The sequence below is a fragment of the Barbus barbus genome (genome assembly GCF_936440315.1).
Source record: "Barbus barbus genome assembly, chromosome: 1".
In the NCBI taxonomy this organism is placed as follows: domain Eukaryota; kingdom Metazoa; phylum Chordata; class Actinopteri; order Cypriniformes; family Cyprinidae; genus Barbus; species Barbus barbus.
Window position 1 is genome coordinate 38,405,719 of NC_136729.1, and position 20,248 is coordinate 38,425,966.

General features: G+C 37.4%; 1 protein-coding gene across 3 annotated transcripts in view; it reads right to left on the reverse strand.

Moving 5' to 3' along the window:
• Positions 1–20,248, reverse strand: part of LOC306875551 (calcium/calmodulin-dependent protein kinase type II delta 1 chain-like) — a 136,277-nt gene that overhangs the window by 20,640 nt on the left and 95,389 nt on the right. For 2 of the 3 annotated variants that reach the window (XM_079426204.1, XM_079426203.1), the window contains exon 14: positions 5,143–5,191. In XM_079426204.1, coding sequence (XP_079282330.1) covers positions 5,143–5,191 — 49 coding nt within the window. Of the gene's footprint in view, positions 1–5,142; positions 5,192–6,639; positions 6,685–10,421; positions 10,476–20,248 lie in introns of all 3 variants that reach the window. The other variant, XM_079426205.1, reaches the window with a different exon arrangement.

A 20,248-nucleotide genomic window follows, 5' to 3' on the forward strand; every position in this document is an offset into this window, starting at 1 on the left:
CAGCGTGGGGAGGAGCTCGGGGGGGAGCGCTCTGGGTCCGGGCTAAATGCAGAGCTCGGACCCCTCTCCCCGGACAGGAGGAGTGCCCCGGGTTCGGGAGTAATTTACAGAGCTCGGAGCCCTCTCCCCGGACAGCACGCCAAATACGCATAAACCTTAACTCTGTTCATTATACGCAAGGGCGAACTCGTGAACAAAGTGCAAAAAAAAAAAAAAAAAAAAAAAATCACAAACAAGACTGTCCTCAAACAATGTTTTTAGCAGCATATGTAAACCATTGAAGTACTTTCCACAATACATGAAATACTATGTGAACGTGCACATGCATGAATGAACCCACACACAAGCAAACTCATTCACCCCTCACTCAAAATAATCAATTTTATTAGTCATTATATGATACTAGTTATATTAGTGTTTTTATAGGGCTCTTAAAAGAAAAAGAATGGCCCTGTCTGTTTCAGTTCTTAGCTCAAGACTTGCGCTAGTGAATGGTTTGGGATCATGTGTTCTTGTGGTGCCATCAGCATTGACATCATTTTCATACATCTCTAGAGTGATTAGTCAGAATGGTGATACAGAATGTAATGGCCTAACAACTGCCATTACATGGAAATGCTCAGAGATAGCTTCTCCAGTTATTATAGATCTAAGGTGAACAGAAATAGCCTGTAAAATTCCAGTCAGACTGTCCAGCACATCAATTGTGCTTTCTGACATGAAGCATTTTTTGACTGTGCAATTTTATTTTTATTGCCACTAGAGGGCACTAATGCATCACAATAGCCTTAAAAGTCTTATTACACCAGCACCTCAAGGGACACTTTACAATCAACATGAGGAACAATCCCAGATGTTTGCAGTGATGCTTCAGTGCTTCAGTGACAGTGACAAAATAACAGCACCAAATTCACACTCGCTGTATCTTTTCAAACCCTAAATAAGAAAGAGAATGAAATGTTCTTAGAGTCTGAAAAGCTTGTTTAAATATATACTTGCCATGTCCAACCAGGTTAACAAATCATACAAAATTCTATCTTTCTGATGGTAAGGTTTGCTCAGTGGTTTTCAGAGCTGCTGAAAGTCATTTGATTTCAATGAGAGGTGGTGATTTGACTGATGCAAATGAGAGGAAAGAGCAACACAATGCTCAGACAACCAATGACAGCGCAGACGTGTAATGTAATTGATTGTAAGCAAGATAGATAAGGTTATTGTAACTAATTGATTTTTGTTTAGTCACAATGTTACATTATGTATTACTTTTTTTCTTTGAAAAACCTGATACATTGTCAAAATGAAATGATGTCTTGTTTAGTGGTAATGCCTTTGTGGTCAGTGGTTCAATTGTCATGGTTTCTGCAGCCCACCAATAAAGTTAAACCAAAGAGCAGAATGCTTATTACTGACCAACAATACAACAACATCTTGGTAAGCTGTGTAGATCACTGTCAAAGGCACAATGTCAAAGGCAGTTTTTAATCTGTAATTTACTCAACCTCATGTCATTCTAAACATATGTATTTCTTTATTTGGTGGAATGTGAAAGAAGATAGGTTGAAGAATGTTGGTGAACAAAACGGTTTCCCATTGACTTCCACTGTGTGGACAAATATACTGTACAATGGTCACCAAGGGGAAACAAAGAAAGTAATGCATACATTTTTGGAACAACCTTAGGTTGAGTAAATTATTTAAAAACAATTGTTTTGGGTGGGACTTCCCCCAAAAAGTTTTTGTCCTAAACCAGCAACCACCACAACAGGCGAAGACGAGTCATTGTATTGCTTGCTTGTTCTGTTGTATAATGTTGGGCAGGCTCACCCACAAAGAGATCTCATTCCATAAACGTAGAGTGCAGTGATCACCCATGTTTTCAGCAGACTTGTTTCCAGAAGTTTTTTTTTTTTTTAATTTTCCATTTATTAAAAAAAAAAAAAAAAAAAAAAGACAAAATATCTCTATAGACAATTTTTTTTTTTTTTGGAGCTGCATGTTTAGCTAATCCTTGATCTCTGAATCACTTTTACAGTATATATTCTTCTGGATATATGTGACCTCACAAAAATGTACATAAATTCCTGATGGAATCACACACCGTTTAATTCTGTTATAGCTTTCAGTAGAATCCAAAAATAAGATATCACTTGGCTTAACTAACAAAAACTGAGGTCTTGTGTGTGCAAATCCCAGGAAAAAAAAAAAAAAAAAAAAAAAAAAGTATACACACATCAAGTCATTTTTACTCATTTGCAATCATGTCTACTGGTTCAGCTATCAGTGTACACCATTTTAAAACTGTGCATTGGCTTCCTGACAACCTCCCCTGTCACTTACACTGAATGGTGATGTGGCTCTGGATTAGCTGAGACCGTTTTGGAGCAGCCTTGAGATTAATGCACTGGCCACAATCGGCTGTTGAGTTGACGTAGAGGAAGGCCAAAAAGACAAATAGGAAAACAAGCAGGTAGAGTGCCAGGAGGGCTTTGAGAATGCGGTCACAGCAGACTTCTTCAGGCCACATGTTTGGGAGGTACCAGCAGGATGAGACAGAGGAGGAAGTGGAAGAACAAGACTGCTGGGAATGAGATTGTTCGCGCTTGTACATTCTAGGAGAAATGGTAGGCAGGTGGTATACTGGTCCTAGTAAATGTGCCATTTGGAGGGTATATTAATATGGGAAGAACATCAAGGACAGGATGGGTGGATGGATAGAAAGCCAGATGAATGATTGGGTGGACAGATTGGTGGACAGGAAAGCAAATAAATTAAGACACAGATTGATAGTAGGATGATAAAAAGCAAGGGAAAGGTTGTTAAAAAGAAGAGAAAAAGGATAAAATGAGTAGAAATGACAAAGTGAATAACAGATTGACATTGTTTGCAGGGCATCCCCTGAAAACAAAGACATGAATGAAACCGCAAAGGAAAGAAAAATGGTACAGAAATATCTTCCCATTCATCTTTCACACTCTGTGGACTTATGTGAGTATTATGGTTGCGATTTGTTGAATTGTTTTTTTGACAATAAAATATGGTGACATTATGGTGTTCGGTTCGCAAGATACACAAGAACAAATTGCATAATTTTTGTAGTTCATAAGCAGTAAGGGGGATGTGCATGTCCAAAAAGTTTTAAAAGGTCCTACTGTACAAGTAGGTTTCTTTAAGCAAAGAAAAATACTGGGTATTAAAAACACATTTTAAAAATAAGTTATTAACAGGTTATCTTTGATGTTAAGAATCAAAATAAATAAATTAAAATGATTAAATACCATAAAAAAAAAATCATGGCACAAATGCACACACACAAACTGTCACTGGACCACCTGCATTTACATCAGACAACTTAATCTACACATAATAACACAAGATCACACAGTTGCATTAAAGAAACAGAATCATTGTTCTACCTTCAAAGCTCATAACAGCATAAAAGAGGAACAGAAAGTTAGCAGGCATGTGAAAAGAAAGCTTAAAATAAAAAGTTCATCTAAACAGATAATTCACCAACCGTGTACACCAAGTTGGGTACAGCAGGCCAAACTAATAAAGTGCACATGCAGGAAACAGGTGATCATCGATCTATATTCTGCATGTTTCCACTTTAATAGCATGATACAGTTCATTAGTACAGTGAAAGGCTGCATTCAACCTATATTTATTGTTTGAGAGTAATAGTTTATGAATCGGCTACTGAAAACCCATAATTGACCAATAATCTAAAAACTGGTGGGGTGTATTGGGGGTTGAATGGGCAACCCACTATGGTGGTACTTTAGGCCTGAAGCAGGACAGTTCAACAGTAGTGTTTTCAACTAAAATATTTCTTAAGAATCCTGGAAATCTGAAGCGCAAATATTACCTGTCTGTCTTTTTTGTTTACTAAAGTGGTGAATATGAATATAAATGTACAGTAGGGAAAAAAATTATTTGATCCCCTGCTGATTTTGTACATTTGCCCACTGACAAAGAAATGATCAGTCTATAATGTTAATGGTAGGTTTATTTGAACAGTGAGAGACAGAATAACAACTAAAGAAAAATCTAGAAAAAAACAGCTTGGTGAGAAGGTGACAACAGTTGGTGCGATTCTTCGCAAATGGAAGAAACACAAAATAACAGTAAATCTCTCTCGGACTGGGGTTCCATGCAAGATCTCACCTCGTGGAGTTTCAATGATCATGAGAACGGCGAGGAATCAGCCCAGACACGGGAGGATCTTGTCAATGATCTCAAGGCAGCTGGGACCATATTCACTAAGAAAACAATTGGTAACACTACGCCGTGAAGGACTGAAATCCTGCATTGCCCACAAGGTCCCCCTGCTCAAGAAAGCTAATGGACAGGCTCGTTTGCCAATGATTCAGAGGACAACTGGGTGAAAGTGTTGGGTCAGATGATACCAAAATCGAGCTCTTTGGCATCATTTCGACTCGCTGTGTTTGGAGGAAGAGGAATGCTGCCTATGACCACCATCCCACCGTCAAACATGGAGGTGGAAACATTATGCTTTGGGGGTATTTTTCTGCTAAGGGGACAGGACAACTGCACCGCATCAAAGGGACGATGGATGGGGTCATGTACCGTCAGGGCCAGGGCATTGAAAATGGGCCATGGATGGGTATTCCAGCATGACGATGACCCAAAACATGCGGCCAAGGCAACAAAGGAGTGGCTCAAGAAGCAGCACATTAAGGTCCTGGAGTGGCCTAATGACTTGGAGAGGATCTGCAAAGAGGAGTGAGACAAAATCCCTCCTGAGATGTGTGCAAGCCTGGTGGCCAACTACAAGAAACATCTGACCTCTGTGATTGCCAACAAGGGTTTTGCCACACAGTATGAAGTCATGATTTGCGAAGGGGTCAAATACTTATTTGTCTCATTAAAATGCAAATCAATTTATAACTTTTTTTATTTATTTATAATTTATATAAAAATAAATTATTCTGTCTCACTGTTCAAATAAACCTAAAATTATAGACTGATAATTTCTTTGTCAGTGGGCAAACGTACAAAATCAGCAGTGGGATCAAATAATTGTTTTCCCCAATGTATAGGTAAAGCAAGAACGGGCTGGACCACAGGGTACCAACTTATTGTACAACGTACAATTTAAGTTTGATTTAGGTTCAACTGTACCTTTAATGTCTTCATCTTCAATAGTGGTGTTGGCACTCTCTGATGATTCCTGAAATGAAACAAAAATACACACATAAACAAGCAAACAAATAATTTAATATTTTAAATAGTAATTTCTTTAAATAGTAATTTACTAATAATTTGAATTTTAAATAGGCTCAAGTTAAACGATGATTAAAACGGACAGAAATAGTAACCCCCTGTTGTAAAAAGAAACTGAAACCAGCCTGTATTGATAGAGGTGCTTTGGGTTAGTTAGATAAACACTGGTTTGGCCAGCAAACCGCCTTTTTCCAGAAGGTTCAAACCTTATTTCACATTGCAGAATAACTGACTTGATGCATTTCATTAGAGCCCAAGCCACTAAGGCGCAGGGCCCTCTTGTTCTCCTAAGGATTTTGTTTTTATTTTGACTATCCGGGCACTTTTGGGGGCCTTAACGTGCTCAAAAACTCTTGCACGCATGTTGGAATCCGCAGCCATTAGGACACCGCAGAGGCTGGGACCTGGGTGTGGCACAGGGGCTCTACGGCGCCCCCTGGAAAACTATCAGACAACTTGATGTATAGCTCACACATACTTGCACGTATTCATATGAAACTCGGTACACATATAGAACTCGAGCTGAACAACTTTCACACTGCATGTCATAGGCTCCGCCCAACAGGAAGTTGGCTATTCAGGGCTGTTTAAAAAGCGCATGCTCTGGAATTTGATATACTCCTCTGAGGATTTCCAAACGATTGCAACCAAACTCGGTGAACATGATCTCAAGACATTGGGGATGCTAAATTGCGAAGAGATTTTTGACATCTCAAACGGTTTCCCCGTGGCGAGGCGATGAAGTTATGTCGAAAAATGAGAAACAGGAAATGCCTAATAACAGCCACATACTGTACATTGACAGTCATCTTGAATTTCTTCCATTTTCTAATAATTGCACCAACAGTTGTTGCCTTCTCACCAAGCTGTTTGCCTATTGTCCTGTAGCCCATCCCAGCCTTGTGCAGGTCTACAATTTTGTCCCTAGTGTCCTTAGAAAGCTCTTTGGTCTTGCCCATAGTGGAGAGGTTGGAGTCTGATTGATTGAGTGTGTGAACAGGTGTCTTTTATACAGGTAACGAGTTCAAACAGGTGCAATTATTACAGGTAATGAGTGGAGGATAGGAGGGCTTCTTAAAGACAAACTAACATGTCTGTGAGAGCCAGAATTCTTGCTGGTTGGTAGGTGATCGAATACTTATTTCATGCAATAAAATGGAAGTTAATTATTTAAAAATGTGATTTTATGGCTTTTTTAAAAAATATTTTGTCTCTCACAGTTGAGGTGTACCTATGATGAAAATTACAGATCTCTCCATTCTTTGTAAGTGGGAAAACCTGAAAAATCGTCAGTGTATCAAATACTTATTTGCCCCACTGTATATTAAGTTCAAAATAACTAACAATATCCTTTAAAATTTCAGAAACACTTGATCCTCATCAAACACTTAATACCTTGTTTCCATCAGTAGGATTGTGGATAACAGTAGTTTGAGGCTCCTGATATAGAGGTGCGTAGGGAGAGAAAGGAAGATAAAACAAAATAACAAGAGATAAAATGTGTCAGAATAAGTAGTAGTGAGTTAGAGTTAAAGGACACCAAGCATTACACTCTGAGTCAGTGAGAGCCTAGATGTTACCGTCCTGAATGTGCTCAGGTAAGTTTATTATGGTAGATAGCAGTTTATCTTTAACAATTCCCATGTAATTTATGTGCAAGATAATCCATCTAATGTTTAACCATATTCATGGAAAGTATTTACTGAAGAATGTTAGCAAAAATTACATAATTACAAATTCAGCTGACGGAAATGATTGACGATGTTGAAATTAATACTCAATATGTGAAGTCAGGATCCAAATATCTTAAAGTAACTTTTTCTAACAAAGCTTGGTGAACTTTAGAAATATGGTTTAGACAATTGATCATGTAATTGTGAGATGGGAATATATTTATATATCTACAGTACATTTTCACTAGAGCAACAGTACAGAATACCCAGCCAAAGCATGCAGTAACACAAGAAAGTATCAGGAAGAACACAAGCCAACCTTTCAAAACCTTCATTCAGTCTCTGGGGTTTGCTTCACTGTTGATAATGTTTTGTTATTGCATACGTTTCATTCATAGGAGCAATTTAAAACATATCTTGAATAGCTTGATTTAATCAACTAATAATTAAGGACACTACTACTTGGGTTTTGATGATTAAACTAGGGATGCACCGAATCCAGATTTTTGGGGTTCGGCCGAATACCGAATCCACTGTTTAAGATTCGGCCGAATCCGAAACCGAATACCGAATCCTACTCGCATCCTTAGTTGTAACATCGGCGATGTTGTGTACTGCTTAGGGTCCTTGCCACTAGAGTGCTGCATTGGGATTGGGACCCGCCGGGTCCCGTGGGACCCAACGCAAAACTCGCGGGAGCGGGCGGTTTGAACTTTGCTGCGGGCGGGAATGGGCGGCTAAAAAAAAACACTGCGGGATCGGGAGGTAACCTAGCGACATGATGTCATTGTCAACAAAATCAAAGTACTTGAAGTCTAAAGAAACGCGCGGTAGCCTAAGCGTTTTAGATGTCCCCGATAGCCCAGGCTATATTCATCTTCCCTACCAGTGCGTCAGAATACATGCAGGTCAGGGAAAGGAACAAACATGAATCTCTTTAATAATAGCAATACAATACGGTTTTTTTTCCTGAGGGACGGGAGAAGACACAAAATCAATGCATCTCTATTATCGTGCGGGAATAAATTCTCAGAGTTTTGCGGGTGCGGGCAGGAGTGGACATACATATTGCGGGAGCGGGCGGGAGTGTAACACACACGTTGCGGGAGCGGGCGGTAATGGTCAGAAATTCGGCGGGCGCGGGATGAAGAAAACAGTCCCGCGCAGGGCTCTACTTGCCACCACGAGACAAATTGGCATTGCAAATTGAACATAAAGCTCGACTTGAATCGCCTTCTTTTGGTTGAAAGTACTGCCAAACAAAACTTTTTTTGCTTACGAGTTCCATTTTCAGATTCTTACAGCCTACTACATTCGAACGGGTCCTATGTAAACACCTTCACGTAATCAACGGCCGTGTGACGTCGTAGCGCAAGTCTAGGGTTCGGTTTCGGTGGAAAATAAATCTAAGGTTCGGCCAAAACCGAACCCCGTCAAAAAGCCCAGGATTCGGCCGAATCCGAATCCTGGATTCGGTGCATCCCTAGATTAAACCAAATGTTCTCATTATACTGTATCTCATAGTCATGTTGAAACAATGGTTGGTGTACAAGAGAAACATGTACAAAGAAAGAACAACAGCAGGTATTCAATAAAGGTTTGTACTTGTAGAGAGTTCTGTAAATGTACCAACAGTCAATTTTCCATTTACTTGTGAAAATACAGTCCCGGCAGTACATTTTCAGTTTTTCTAAAATTTTCTGAAAAAGATTCTCTGTGTAGAACTGATATGCAGTACATGTTTATATGTTTGTATTAATGAATGAACTGAATTTTTATTAAACTATGTTGCTTAAATCAAATGATTTTGTTATTAATGGCTTGTGCTTAAATTACATTATGTTTGTAGACAAATGTAAATTGTGCTAATATATATGAATTCTTAAAAAAAAGTTAGACTGGATCATGAAGGAAACACATCTAACAGACATCCAGCGTACATGTCAGGATTAACCTCGCAAATCATGTTAAGAAAAGAACAGTGAGTAGAACTAGAATCTTAATAAATGATGGCTTCTATGAAGAAGCTGGTCTTGATTTATTCAACATTTTTGCTCACTACAAACTTCACATACTTTCATTTGTGATTTTTTAAAAGTCTGGAAGACTTATCCTAAAATGTGGTACTATTCTAATAATAATAATAATGTGTGCAAACTTTTAGTGCAGGAAATGTCTAGAATAAATAAAACTCATCCATGAGTCCAGCATTTATCCATACAAAATAAATTGTTGACAATGTTCACTCTTTAGCACACAATGATGCACCTTTTAAAAACATGGTTAGTTCATGTATGCACAAGGAAATAATAGTCATTTAGCAAATACACAAGCACCGGCCAAAGGATACATGGAGAGGCCTTGAGCACAGTATGCAAAAATACACTCAAGCTCAATTTTAAGAACACAAAAAAGTTTCTACTGTGGGGTAATCATTAACAAGCACAAACCCCTTACTAAACTATATACCAAACTAACAGCATGACAAATCTGCAAACGGATAGAAAATAGAATAGAAAAATCTTGTACATCATTGCTTTCAAACATTTCAAACTATGGCTTGTAATATATTACACCCTGTAAAATCAGCTGTACAATGGCGCAGTCTTATTTATTTAGTACCCCACTCAGGTGTGCTTTGTACACACGGTGTTAATGATTACTGATTAATAACTACATGGAACTTGCATATGCATAGACTAATGACACCAATGGACATATCCGATTAAGCATTTTAGGATATATATATTTTAAATTAAACCATTAAATAAAGTAGATATAACAGCATTGAATTATTAAAGGGATAGTTCACCCAAAAATGAAAATTCTGTTATCATTTACTCACCCTGAAGTAGTTCCAAACATGTATGAGTGTCTTTGTTCTGCTGAACACAAAGGAAGATATTCTGAAGAATGTAGGAAACAGAGCAGTTCTGGGGTCTCATTGACTTCCATAGTATTTTTTCTTTCCTACTATGGAAGTCAATGATGCCCCAAAACAGCCTGGTTACAAACTTCTTCAAAATATCTTCCTTTGTGTTCGGCAGAACAAAGAAATTCATGTTCATGCACAGGTTTGGAACTACTTGAGGGTGAGTAAATGACAGAATTTTCATTTTTGGGTGAACTATCCCTTTAAATGTAACTGTATTAAATATAAATATATTAAATATAAGAATTTATAAACATATCTGCTTATTTATAAGTTTACTAACAAAAAAAATAAAAACTTAATTTAGCACTCTAGTCCACAGTACACATTTTTGTCACAGTAATTGTTACCATTATTTGAAATACTTACTTTGGAATTATTCTCATACTCACACTTTCACATTATTGCTAATTATTTGACCGACTGCATTATTTTAATGCAGGATTTCACACATGAAGGTGCTGAATTGATTTAAAAGAGAAAGGGCATGCCAACAAAGAAAGAAAAGGAGAGAAATGTGAAGCCAGTGGTAAGAAAAAGCAACTGACAAACAAGTCATTCAGACAAAATACCAGAGCAGGAGAGGGGGCAGGTTCTTTAGGGCTTACGTTGGTTTTGTTGGTGATCTATAGGTGGGAGGGGACAGAGGCAGACAAACAAAGCTTTAGAACAGCAAGTGAAATGTCAAATTCTATTAATCTAAAATCTAAAAATGGAACTGATATTACACAGCTTGTGTTACATGGATGTTTAAGGAATAGTTAATTAGCATATTTGATCATAATCACAATTAACTATTCCTCAACTACAGCAAAATTGGACCGTCAAATAGTTAGATTTCTATTTATGCAAAATGGCATTTACAATTCTATCTGAATTATGCTGTGGAAATGACAAGTTATTTAAAAGCCAGAAAATACTAACAGGCATAAAAAGTCTGACTTCTAAAGTTTGCAACATAATAATCTTGTAGAGAAGTTCATGTAATTAACAGGTTCCCAGGGAAACAACTAGATCATAAAACAGCATGAAGCAGCAAAGCTTTTCATTGGCATCAAATTATCCTACAAAACCTCTCAAAATCATCCTCTCTTGAGGCAGTCATTAATTATTTGATGTACTATACATGTGTTTTTAAGGAGACAAAGAAGAAAAACATGCTCCTATTAAATACATATAGTGTTCCATACAGACTACATGGTCTTTTGGATGGATTGCTGATGGATTGCTTCTGTCTGTCGTGCTGCTGAGAGGTTTGTGATTGTAGCTCCATGTAGCTTCGCTTTTCTGTTGAATCTCTATCTTACTTTCTCTGTTGTTTAAAGTGATAATATATAACTTAATTCCCACCATATTTCTGGTATTATCTATCAAACTAATTTGATCGTTTGCTATTTAAAACCGCGCGTTAGCATTCGTTAGCCAGTTAGCTTGTCACTCGCGGTTCCATTCACGCCTATTATTGTTTTCTGACATCTATAATTCAAATCTGTTAAAGGATTATTAGGCTGCATTAATTAGGTAAACCGGAACCGGGAACACTTCCCAAAACACCTGATGTACTTGTTACATTGTTAGAAGAATGGCATCTACACTAATATTAGTCTTGTTTCTTTCTTATTCCGAGGTCAACGTAGCCACCCAGATCCAGTCCGTATCCAGATCAGATGGTCATTGCAGCCACCCGGATCCAGTCCGTATCCAGATCAGATGGTGGATCAGCACCTAGAGATGACCTCTACAGCCAGGACACCTAGATGAGCCTCAGAGACTGATCCCCAGTGAAGACGAGAGCTGTATCCGAAATCGCCCCCTATACCCTCATTCAATATTCCCTACATTAGTCCAATCATACAGTTCACTTGAAGGAGTGAATGAAAACGAGTGAGTGAATTCGGACACTGAGTGCACAGGAAGGACTGCCGCTTTTGCATAGTTTGCTTGCTGTTTAATAATCATTTGATATGGGCAGCTCCAGTAGTAAGATTGAAGGATTTATCTTGAACTCTGTCACAGAAATTATGTATAAACCCTAATAGTCAATTTACAATTAATTTTGTACCCGTGTTGTATTACGCCATGGACGAGATCTTTTAAAATCAATGAATGAATGATTCAGCTGCGGGCGCCGTCTTCTGGTGAGACGCGGAAATTCACTCAGCGCCTGACTCTCACAGTGCATTCTGGGGATTCTCTAGCCGTTGAGTGTACATCGGGTGTACACTCGTTTTTGCGGTGCATTGTGGGATTGAATGAGTGCACTCGAGAACATGCACTATGGTTTCGAACACCACAATGGCTGTCCCCTCAAATAGTGCACTATTAGGGGGTGATTTCGGATACAGCCCCTGTCTCCAAGACGGCCATCGGGACAAGACCACAGGAACCAGATGAGTCCTTCGCACAATCTGATTCTGCGTTAGCCTAGATTTAAACTGTTGATTTTGTCTGGCCAGAGGAGAATGACACTATTTCGACAAACTATTTCCCCGGCTAAATACTGTAAAGCTGATATAAAGCCACCCAGCTTTATATCAAGCCGATGTAAAGCTGCTTTGACACAATTTGCATTGTTAAAAGCGCTATACAAATAATATTGACTTGACTACAATCTAACTGAATTGAAGGTAACCCTGAATATAATATTCCAGTAATAATAATGTTAATGTGCTTTTCATTCATCTTCAGCCAATTAAACCTACCCCTATTTTGCTGTTGGGATCAATGATGAAAACCATAAAGGATATGAAGCGGACATGTAATACAATTTTACAGGCATCATGCCTTGAGTCCTTATGATATTAAAAACTCGGATGTTCTACACTAGTAAATAATCCAGAATTTTACCAGAGAACAGTATACAACTGAAAAGGTTTTCAGTCTACATCTAAAACTGAGCTATAAAGAAGAGAACTACAGTACTAGTAACTAGAGAATTATACAAATAATTAGTTTATTATAACTAGCACGTCTCACCATTGCAACTTCCGTAGAGTTAGGCTCATGCTACCAGATTATGCATTTCTCATTGTACTAATTCTGGAGCAAAAACTGTGGCAACAATAAACGTATCCTCTCATGAAAAGGAAAGGTTTTTATCAAAGCATACTGTATATAACAGGAAAAACATTAAAACTTTGCCTACATAAACATTTATTTTTTCAGCTTTGCCATGTTTGATTGGGACAAAGAGACTGTTTCCCGCTTTGTACAGTATACTTTTGCGCTACACTGTAAAAAAAAAAAAGTTGAGCCAATTTAAAATTTTACGGCAACCAGCTTCAGCAGAGTTTTGAGTTCTCTCAACTTATTTTCGTAGGAGATTCTCAACTTTTTGTTGTATAAACTTAAAAGAAACTCAAAAATCTGCTGAAGTTGGTTGCCTTAAAAATTTTAAGTTGGCTCAACTTTTTTTTTTTTACAGTGTATATACACTGCCGCTCAAGTTTGGATCAGTAAGATTTTTTGTGTTTTTTAAAGAAGTTTCTTCTGCTCATCAAGCCTGTATCTATTTGATCAAAAATACAGAAAAAAAATGTTATTTTGTGAAATATTATTGCATTTTAAAACAACAGTTTTCTATTTTAATATACTTCAAAATATAATTTATTTCTGTGATCAAAGCTGAATTTTCAGCATCATTACTCCAGTCTTCAGTGTCACATGATCCTTCAGAAATCATTCTAATATGCTGATGTATATTCAATGTTGGAAACCGTTGTGCTGCTTCATATTTTTTGGGGACCTGTGGTAGTTTGTTAGGATTCTCAGATTAATAAAAAGAACAGCATTTATATATATATATATATATATATATATATATATATATATATATATATATATATATATATATATATATATATATATATATACACATATATATATATATATATATATAAATTGTTACAATATACAATGTTATTCAATTTGGGGTCAGTACATTTTTTCTTACTTTTTTTATTTTTTTTTAAGAAATTAATACTTTTATTCAGGAGGGATGTGTTAAATGAATAAAAAGTCTTAGTCCAGATTTATATTGTTAGAAAAGATTTCTATTTTGAACAAATGCTTATCTTTTTAACTTTGTATTCATCAAAGAATCAAAGATAAAAGTATCACGTTCCAAAGAAAAAACAATATGAAGCAGCACAACAGTTTCAACACTCATAATAAATCAGCATATTAGAATGATTTCTGAAGGATCATGTGACAATGAAGCAGTGTTAATTTTGGCAGGCATTTTTTATTTAGTCTTAAGGCCATTGCACACTGAGTCCGAATTTTTCGTCCGAAATTTTCGCATGTTGAAAAATAAATACGACCTCACGTTTTGTCAATCACGTTTGCACACTGCCTCAGAAATTTTCGTCCGTCAAAAAAAAATTCGGATCGGGTTCGATTTTTTGCGTTTTTCGCATCCGTATAAAGCATTTTGAGATGCTTTGAGAAGGTGTTTTGACCATTCAGAGCCACCGTACAAGCGAAAGCCAAAATCCAAAATAGTGTCAGACAAATTAATACACTTCGTCTTGCAGCACAGAGCACTTTATGACAAACAAATTGCGGAATACAAAGATACAGAATATAAAGAACTGCTGTAGCCTATTTTTTTATGCCTGGCGCGCACCTTTCCGATGCCGCAGTTCGGTGTGTGTGTGTGTCTGTTGGTGTATCCATACCTCAACGTCTTCTTTTTAATATGTGGATTCAGTATCGCTAGCAAAGTATCAAACTGAGGCACTGACATCCTGAAATAAACTTTGAATCTCTCGAGATAATCCCGCAGCTCTTTGATAAGGAGGTGGAACTCTCCTTCCTCTCTGCGCAATCTAAGGATTCGATGGACCTAATATTTCCTTTTTCTTTTTCATTTTTTAAAAAGAGAGAGGACAACAAAATCAGCCTCACTGCTTGAAGACATTTTGTATAGTTTTGCGAATTTTTTCGCAACGGATTAATTAAAACGCATCGGACTCGGTGTGCAAGGTCTCTGTGCGTGACGAATGTTTAAGAATGCGAAAAAACGCATGCGAAAATTTCGGACTCAGTGTGCAGAGACCTTTAGTCTTTATCTTGAGACGAAAATGCTTAATAGTCCGTCACATTTTAGTCATTTGAGTCTTTCATAGTTTTAGTCTAGTTTTAGTCGACGAAAAGTCATTGCATTTTTGTCAACTTTTAGTCATTACTTTTAGTAACTGCAGTTACCAACATTTATTTTGGTAGCTATTTTATATGTAGTATTCAAACAAAAATAGTCATTAATTCTTCTCTGTTTAGACCAAATCAATTAAGCTTAGTTATGAGAAATTTGAATCAAGGATTGAATTTGGAAAAACTGGAATAAAGTTTCATTTTTTGGTAGAGATATAAATTAAACTCATTTTTCAGATACAGTAGGTTTACTTAAGTATACATTTATTTAACATCTTTTGTTGGTTAACATTCATGACACAGATAATTAGGAATGCTGTCCATTTAAGACGGAAGGTAGGCTATGTAATAGCCTACTGACATACATTCAGTTTTCACCCACCTGTTTAAGCTCACTTAAACCATAACGGACTGTATTTCCGTGAGATACTCTACATGAGAGACATTTGGACTGCTGTGTGTGTATTTGAGCACTGAGAACTGATCGCGCGCTGTATGAGAACTGAAGAAGTGGAGCGTGCGCGAGAGAGAGCACTTCTATCAGCGCGTTTCCGCCTATGGCACCTTCACTAACTTTAAGTTAATCGACAATGAATTGTGACTCCCGGGAAAAACGTGACGTCTGGTCACCCACTCCCTAACCCTTCGGGTCATTGTTTCAGATCGCTAGTTCGCGTTTTGGTAGCCTATCTGTCCACTGCGGCTGCCATGCAAACGCACCTTATCCAATGACCGAGACGCACATTTTGAAAGACAAGACAGTTAACTTAGCCTATAGGATGCATTTTGAATGTCCGGTAGTCCTCAAATAACATTTTAGTCCCGTTTCGTCTTGTTAACGAAGATGTGGCATAAATTTAGTCATAGTTTTTATCATCAGATATTAGTTTTAGCTCGTCAACGTCTCGTCTTAGTCACAGAAAAAAGGTTCGTTGACGAATATTTTTCGTCATCGTCTTCGTCAACGAAATTAACACTGCAATGAAGACTAGAGTAATGATGCTGAGAATTCAGTGCTGCATCACAGAAATAAATTATATTTTAAAGTATTTTAAAACAGGAAACAAATATTAGAAATTGCAATAAGATTTCACAATATTACTTTTTTTTCCCTGTGTTTTTTTTCGAATAAATACAGCCTTGATGAGCAGAAGAGACTCCCTTAAAAAACATTTAGCTATTCCATTAAAAAACACATATCAATGCCCAGACCTGAGTATTACGGTTTATACACATTACTGCATGTTACATAAACAGATTAAAGTAAAAACAAATTCTTATTAAACTACAGTAAAATATCAAGTTATTTTTTTTTCAAATAACTTCACAGTTACTGTTGTGTGGTGTACAAGTGTGAAGACCATCTTTCAAGATGCACGGTCGATATACTGTTGCCTGAAATGTGAAACATGACAGCACTGACAGAAAAGAATCTGGAGGACAGTGAGGGGAAAGGCAAATACACTTCTGCTTTTTGACATAATCCTCCGTCTGTTTTCGGACCATCTGACCAAGAACGGCACTCTGGGAACAATAGTTCAGGAGCTGTAGCTTTTGACTTCAGGTCTATTCGCCTGAGTGGGCACAAATGTGCCACTGCATGAGTCTGTAAACCCCAGTCTTTCTGAGGGAGCTGTCTCTCTTCAAACATCTCTTCAACTGTGTGCATTTCAGTATACCCTTGTTCCAGCAAACTGAAAATTGTAAAGTCCAGGACCTGACGGAGATCCTAAAAAAAATGGCAGTGACATTATTGCCAGCCAAGAAGAGTTTGTCTAATTTAGACTGTTTCTCTTGGCTCATGCATTTTCTGACTACTTGGAGGAAGAACACCTGTCTGACAGTAAAAAGTCTTAAGCAGCAGTGGAGAGAACGTCAAGCCTGAAGAAGACTGCATCACAAACGTTCAGGCTTGGGCACATGCAAACTCCACTGGAGAAATATGCTGCATATATTCCGGTGAGAATGACTGTTGGGGAAAATCTGTTGGGTCTTCCTCCATAGCCTACATATTAGATATTCAACATGTGCAGATGGGGGATGGCTGATTGTCCTCCTTTTCTCGATAAGAAACACTTCTTTAACATGTTTAAAGTCAAAACACTCAACACACTTATAGCGTGTGCGTTCTCACTAATAATGAAAGAAGCACACAGCAGCACACACTTATGGAAAGTTATCCTGTTCCACCATGAGAAAAGATCAAATTGACGTGGGTTGCTGAAACATGATATCTAAATAATAAGCTTCTCAAAAACCATGGCTTGATAAAAATGTCTTCCAGAAAAGGAGAAATTTGAGAAGTGATAGCATTTAATGGAACCTTTTGAGGCTCTGGCGACAAAGTGCCTCGGAGGGCAGTGTGTGCATCATTAGCGAATGAATTGGGCTTCAGACAACAGTCACACCTGAAGGGTGTCAACTGCAGTGTCAACTGAACCTATAAAAGGGAAATATTTTAAAACATTCAGATTAATGCAAATTTAAAAATTTAGCTAACACTTATATGTCTCCCTTGTCTGACACACCCTTTTCAGATATAAGAATCTCTACCAAAGATCTGATGACCTGAATTGGGTGCATTCGATTAAGGATGTGCAATGTTGGAGGAGCTCTAGGAACATAGTTGGGAACCACTGCTATAGACTATGACATTCTTTTGGATAGGGTCAAAAATTAAGATGGAATTTGTGGGCAGAGATTAGCATAGTTCAGGTCCTCCCTATCAAATTGCTATCAGTGTCTTTGTGTTAATGACAAGGTGTCAAATAGAACACAAGTACAATATGGAGTGCCACAGGGCTCAGTATTAGGTCCTTTACTTTTCTATGCTTCCTTAAGGGGACATTATCAGGAACCATGGCAATAGTTTGACTGTTACACAGATGATACTTATGTTTATATGTCCCCAGACCTACTGAAACATTTCAATTTACCAACTTGATATTGAGTGTATTTGAATGTGATATCAAAGAACAGATGGCTAGTGATTTAATTCTTCTAAATTTAGACAGATCAAAGGTATTAGTTATTGGACCAAGTTACTTATTGGATCCTCAGAATATAATCTGTCTTTGGATGTAATGTGAAACCCGATGGATGACTTGTAGAAATCAAAAAGTTAGCAGCTGGAGTGCTTACCATAACCAAGAAATATTAGCATATCAGCTCAATTTTATCATCACTTCACTGATTGCCTTTTACATTATGCTCATTATACACAAATCTTTGAATGGTCTGGGTCCAGGCCTTCTTTACTTTTGTGACCTTCAGTTGCGCTATCCATCACATCCATGGCTCCTAAACTATAGAATTGCACTGTTTTCCTAGCACTGTTTGGGACTCACTACACTAACTCCGTTTACGCCAGCCCTGGAACAATGTAGAACAATCTTTTGTGTGTGAATTCACTTTTTATCGGTTTTATTTTGATAAACAAGACACAATACGCTATAGCATTAATATAACATGAAAAGAGTTGGTAACCCTATTAAAGCATGGGGTGAAATGAAGTTTGGTTCCAAAACGCGATAAACGCCATTTTAAAAAAAAAATAAAAATTAGGTTGCGCCAAAATCAGTATTGTATCTGGTCGGTATTGAATAGTAATTTTTTTATTTTATGCAAAATGCAATATCCGCCGTGTTATTCTGTCATGTTTTCTCCTTTTTTTTTTCCAAACCGCAACAAACGCCAGTCTCCCTTCTCTGCAGAATGCGATATATCCGCTCAACCAATCACGCACTGTAGACAGTACCGGTAATGGCAGCGCTTTGAATATACCTGACATCCTAGTTTACCTAATCTACTTTGTACTTTGTGATCAACAAACAAACAAAAATTAGGGCTGCATGATAAATCTCATGTGATTGTCATGCACATCTTGTCAGTAAAGCCGGTTCTGTTATCGCCATCACGTGCTTTCAGATGGAGCGGCGTTTAATACACAGAACAGTAGATCACTGACAAGCTACGCAATATCACGTTCATAATTGCAGATGCGATAATCGAAAGCGATAAACGAATGCGATATTGCATAGCTTGTCAGTGTAAGTGTTTTAATTAATGCCATTAATGTTTTGTTATATACAGTGTATAGCACTAGTCAACTAAATGAATATAATATGGCAAAGATCAAGGTACGTTTGGAAGTTTAATGTAAGGGAAATGTCATTTTGGAATGTCTATGGTCTAATGTGATGTTGTTCATGTTCTTGTTCATGATGAAATTTTCTTTTATTGTTGTAATTAATTTAAAGCATTAACAAGATAACCCGTTGACTTAATTCTGGGAGCGATGACTGATTGAATGTATTTTTAGTCCAGTGCCTGTAGGCCTATATAAGATTTGACCATATGTGACAGTGTATCCACTTACTTTGTTGTGTATTTTCAACAGTTTCGATATGAAAAAATAATTTTTATATCGATTCAATGGTTTTAGTGCATTTTGAGAAAAAAAAAAAAGTCATGGACTTATTGCATTTTGGGGAAAAAATAATGAGTTTTTATAATAAATCTTTGAAAATCAAAATCTGGATTTGAATTTTTAATGTTATTATAATCTAAAGATGCTATGTGAAAGTTTGATACAGAAAATAGTGAACATTTGATGAAATTAGATGAAAATTTCATCTTGCCACTTTCTTGGTAAAGAAAACACATTTTTACTCAAATTAAGCAAAATGTATTTATAGCGTTTTGGAACCAAACTCTTCAAATACAGTGAGTGAGTCAAGTAAATCGTGAATTAGCTGTCATCAAAGCTCGTGCAGCCAGCCGCGCTGTAGAAACTGCGATGACCGTAACCCGCGTCTGCTTGCGAATTTCTCTTGCGGTAGCCTACTTTGATAGGCTAGCTACACTGCTTCAAGTCAGATGCTGATTGATCTGCTCAAATTGAACACAACTTCACTCTGCAGACCATGCTCCTCCAATTCATTATCCATTAACGGTTTAAATAAATAAGTTTGTTAAGAACACTGAGGGGGCACAAATTCTTTCTGAGGGGGCAATGCCCCCTTTTGCCCTTTTTTCGTAAAGACACCCCTCAAACCATGTTTATACAACTCTAAATTAATTGAACGGAATCTAGACTAATATTCATCTTTTCACATTCCTCCCAACTCTTGGGATACTTATCCCAAAGCTTCTAGAGCCTGCTAGATTCAGCTCAGGCCCTGTTGCTGTCCAACGTCTTCAAATAAAGACCTGTGCAAATGGACCGACAAGGGACATCAATGGA